This window comes from Buceros rhinoceros, unplaced genomic scaffold, assembly GCF_000710305.1.
Source record: "Buceros rhinoceros silvestris isolate BGI_N320 unplaced genomic scaffold, ASM71030v1 scaffold38629, whole genome shotgun sequence".
NCBI classification, from domain to species: Eukaryota; Metazoa; Chordata; class Aves; order Bucerotiformes; family Bucerotidae; genus Buceros; species Buceros rhinoceros.
In genome coordinates, this window is record NW_010432782.1 from 14,161 (window position 1) to 19,215 (window position 5,055).

General features: G+C 46.2%; 1 protein-coding gene across 1 annotated transcript in view; it reads left to right on the forward strand.

Annotated features, from left to right (window-relative positions):
- Positions 1-4,740, forward strand: part of KIAA1407 (KIAA1407 ortholog) — an 18,838-nt gene extending 14,098 nt beyond the window's left edge. The window contains exons 13-17 of the mRNA XM_010143891.1: positions 349-412; positions 1,150-1,293; positions 2,446-2,598; positions 2,973-3,127; positions 4,608-4,740. Coding sequence (XP_010142193.1) covers positions 349-412; positions 1,150-1,293; positions 2,446-2,598; positions 2,973-3,127; positions 4,608-4,740 — 649 coding nt within the window. The remainder of the gene's footprint in view (positions 1-348; positions 413-1,149; positions 1,294-2,445; positions 2,599-2,972; positions 3,128-4,607) is intronic.
- Positions 4,741-5,055: the final 315 nt, after the last annotated feature.

Below are 5,055 nucleotides of genomic sequence, written 5' to 3' on the forward strand. Positions count from 1 at the left end.
TGAGCAAACACCTCACCTGTTTCCCCCCTGCTTTGGCAAGGATAGCAAAGAAAAGCCATTATCCACTAGCACACAGTCAGCAGCCAGAGTAACGTGAACTGAAGGTCTTCATTAGTAGAGCAGAGTTCCACAGCACAGGACTCAGGCTCACCACCTTCCAGCTTTTTTGGCACTACAAGGAGGAACACCATGGACCAAATGCACTAAGTATATACTGTTTCTGTCTCATCAGCAGGACTAGAGGTCCCAGCTATGGATGTTCACTGCTGAGGTACAACCACAGAAGCCTCCATGGCAGCATGTTCAGCCTACTTTCAGAGGGCTACTTCCACTTGTATCCCCCTCCAGCATACAAAATGATGCCAGTGACAAACACAATTTAAAAGTAAACAAGCCTGACAGTCAGATCAAGGTCAACTTTTCACCTGAAGAATAGAAGCATTTTCTCCTTGGAGCTAGCCTAGGAATAGCCCCAATTCATTATCATTACTTGGAAACGAGCTGTCCTAATAACCCAAATAGCACATTTGAAATCCCACAGGAATTGACCTACAGCTACTGTTCTGCTTGGATTGAGTGTTTTAGGATGTTTGACCTTCATCCCTGCATCTCAGTCAAAAGTAGTATTGCACAGTTATATAATACCCACATCCCTCTGCTACTGTTCAGGCTAGATTAGTGGTAGATCCACGCGTAACCTCAGATACATTTTTGGACATGTTTTCAAGCTAGTTTATAAAAAATAGAAAGCTGTCCTCCTCAAGCTCACCAAAGCACCCCTCCACACACTGATGAAGGCCCATCAGAAGGAGGTTCCTGCTACGTTAGCACTGCTGGTAGCCACAGACTGTATGTCCGCTACAGTAACACCAAACTGCAGTGCTGAGGGAAAACCACTTGCTGGTACATGGCCCAAGGAAATGTCCAGAAGTAGCATCATCTTCCATGAGAATTTTCGAGACAGTTGGCTCTGCTTTCTACTACAGGCTCTAGCTCATGGGATCATGTCTGGACTGCACTGCTAAAGATAATACAGATCCCTATTTCCTGCCACGTCAGGACTTCCAGTTACAATATGACAAGCTATTGTCATTGTGTAACATCCTCTTCATCCAGAGCGAATTAAAGCTACTGGTCTTTGTATTGTAGAAAGAGCTAGAGAAGCAGAGGAGGCTGGAGAAAGCGCAGAAGCTCCAGAAAAAGGCCAGAGATCACTATGAGAAGGTCCTGCTCAGAAAATTGGGAATGGTGCCATGGAAGAGGCTGAGGGAGCAAGCCAGGGAAAACCTCATGGTAAGTGCTGAGGATAAAGGAAAGGACTGGTCCCATGGGAGGAAGGGAGAAAGAATGGATGCAGCACTTAGCAGAAATCTTAATAGGCTCTTAAGCCAGGCGGAGATGGAAAAAGCAAAAATTCTTCCTCCACACTCTGCCCTGTATTAGTACTTTAAATCAGCCCACCTGCCAATAATTGTGAAGGGTCATCACAAACCCACAAGGGTGGCATCCTCATTTATAGCTGATTAAACAGGAACCAAGAGGACAGAGAAAAGGATGAATTCCAATCGAATGACAAGTCAGCCTCCCCTTGTCTGCAGTACTAACGGCCACGTGATTTGATGTCAATAACACAGTGGGAGTTAGTTTAGTGTGATTCAGCCAAAAAAAGTAAATTGAAGTTATATGGCACAGCACAAGCCTGTCAGTTCTCTTGCTCCACAGCAAAGCTAATCAGTAAGACCCTGCCAAGCCACTGTAGTTAACCCCAGCCTATCGCTAGGGCTTTCCCTCTCTGGAGTTGCTGCTGGTGCAGTGTTGGCCACTGCTAGAGGTAGGACACTGCAGGTGATAATCCAGTGATCTGTTCTAGCCTGGCCGTATCTTCACTGCAGAACAGCAAGTGGTAGCTTCCCAGACCTTGTCACATCAGTGTTGCTAATGACTGCGTGGGCATCCCTTATCGGGGTGGACTAGTAACGCTCAGCTGTATCCTGAAGATTTAGCCAGAGCCCAGGGCTGAGCTGGCCATTTAAGTCACTGGAACTGCTGCTACTCACAGTACTCGACCAAATGCACACAGGCCTCTGGCTGGGAAGAAGTAGAGGGATAGCAGCTGTTCCATAAGTCTACCCTGCTGGTGAGCATTATGGATGTGGGTTAGACTAAACTGTTACAGGCCATGCCTCTGCTCCATTCACAACAGATTAAACTGAGCACCTAATTCAAAAGGATATTCTTTAGAAGTGGTGTAGTAGCGGCCTGGGAGAGGGACTGGTCTTGTTCCTTACTCTGATGGGGACCTATCCTGTAAGTTACTTCAGCTGTCAGACATCTGCATTTTGGGGGCTCCAAAAAGCAGAGATAATTTTCTAGCATACTCAGTTTTCTATAGCTTCATGCTTACATGGTCACCAGTCCACGTAACTAGCTGCTGTCTTTATTCAGGCGGCACAAAGACACCACTGCTTGGGCCTGCAGAGGAAATGCCTGATGACTTGGCTCCAGGACACCCAGAGGAGCCTCAAAGAGAAGATGTCTCAGGCTGAGGACTTCTATTCCTGTATGTTGCTGAGACGGGGCTTCAGGAACTGGCTGAAGGTTTGCCTGCACCACAGCGGAGAAAGAACTCCAAGCAAGCTAGCTGCTGCCACACTTTCCCCTCACCACAGTGCCACTTCCCACACCTGCAGCCCAGCCTTTGCCGAGTTATACTGTTCCTATTCCAGCAACACCATTTCCTTCTTCAGAGACCTTCTTTCAGCTCTCCATCACTCTCCTCCACCCAGGACACTCTTCTATGTACTGCTTCTCCACCTTTGCACTGTCTCACCCTGCTCCCTGCTGATTTTCCTCCACTCCTGTCCCTGTTACCCTTCACTGCCACAGCCTCAGCACAGGTCTGTTTCTGCTTACTGGGCTGGGGTTGGGAGAAGGAAGCCATTCTCACCTCCTTCTCTGTCCTCCTCTCCTAGTACAAGGATTATCTCTCTGCTCTGAAGGAGAGAGCAAGTACCCTCCATGCAGCCCGCCTCATGCGGAAGTACTTCTGGGCATGGTTTGATCTGATGGTGGAGGAAAGAAGTGCCTTGTGGGAGAAGCTGAAGATGGCTACTGAACAGAGTAACAAGTAAGTGCACTCCCTTGCCAGCAGTTCTTTTTACTTGGGTTTAATATACCCTGTAGATTATTTCAGAGAACACTTTTGACAGGTCAGTTATCTGCTCCCCAAGAACATGTGAAACAGGTTCTTTAATGCTGGTACTTTGCTTCTGCCATATGCACGGACAACATCATTAGAGGTTTATGGTAAGAATTTTCCATGTAGACTGGAAAAGGAAATTTAGTGGTACCCTTCACAGGACTTTTAAATCTGCTGAAAGAGAATGCAGTGAAAGTGGATAAGTAGCTGAAACTTTCTAAGCCGATTAGCAGATCTGACACAGCTTCTGCTAAAAGCTGCCTTAGAACAATCTTTTAAGCATAATTATAGCAAGCCAAATGACTGTGCAGGAATTACACTGTATTGTTTTGTCGACAGCAGATTATTTAGTTCACAAATCCAAAGTTGATAAACTAGAAACCCTACTTAAGGAATCTCCACTTATGCCGTTGTCAGACTGACTTGGCAGTGAGAACTAGAGCAGAGAGTTCTACCGGTCATGACTGGAGCTGGACACATCCGGTTCATGCACTGTCCCATAACTACGTTAGCTGCATTTTAACAGGAAGAAAAAACAATTCTCGAAGTCCAGAAGAGAACAGAAGCATGTTCACCAACCTCACTATGACAGCAGGTCAGATGCATGCAGCCAGGAATAGACTATGCCTGTGCATAAGCCTAAAGAGGATCTGCAGCACCTTGGAGGAAGAATTATATTAAATTAATTTCTTATGTGGTAGAGCAAACCTGTTGTAGCTTGCTGCATCAGTAAGATCAGAGCAGTGCAAAGGTTTAACCCATCAAGCCAGCAAACTGGAAGAACCAAGGAAAATTTAGACCCAGGAAGAGACTGGATGTATGACCTCGTATTAGGAGCATAATCACCTGCCATTCCCTATTACCTCTTCCCCCACTGACTGGTAAAAGGCAGTTCACATACTGACACGGCAAACTGTTCTTTAGGCTGGACTGTTGTTCCCACCCTGGGCAAAGCACCTTTGGTGGGGTGATGAAAATCAGGGAAGAGTTGGAGCCCAGCTGCCTGCACTCCCAAGTGGTTGTTCTGAACTCAACAAGCCTGCATTTTTCCTGAAGAAACTGCATTCAGAGACCCTGTTTATTCTTCAGGAAACATTTTCATCTTCAGAGTGCTAAGCCAACACCAGCTAATGAATCCTGTCAGAGGGAAGAGCAAAATTCTTGGGGGAGATGAATAGAAATGGAAAATGTGGTATTTTTCCTTGGTATGATTGACATATTAATGAAGTGGTCTGCATGCAGATGTTAACATTCCACAGCCCTGACCAGCAGCAGAAAAGACAAATCCCACAGCTATTTTAGGGGAGTTCTCCCCTCAAACAGAAGTGACCTTTTGATTACTACCTGTTACGTTTTGCACCTATCTGCACATTGTCACTTTTTTCTTTGTGTCCCAACTTTCTTTAAGGAGACTCACACTGAATGCATTCACGGCATGGAGGCAGTACCCATTACTGATGAAAAAGGAAAGAGAGAGAGAGGAAAGAAGAAACCAGCTACGCAGGAGAGTAGCTGAAATTCTCCCCAACTTCCAAACATGACAGAAGAGAATCAAAAGGAGACTTGGAAAGAGGACAAAAACATTGATTCTGTTCAGCGTTATCTTCCTACCGACTGAAAAAACCCAAGGTGCCCAGTTCAAAGGGTCTTACAGCCAAGGGAAACTCCCTGCTGTCATAAACTAAGCGTATACACAAACTTAGCCAATGGTTTCACTTTGCACTTCAAGGGGTTATTCCCCAGAGGGTCCTCCTCATGTGAAGTCTCTGTAGGGGTGTCCTGGCTGGTGGCAGTGAGGCCTAGGTAGCCAAAGCCTAGCACAGGGTGTGTTTCAGACCAAAACCGTTTTTCCCTAC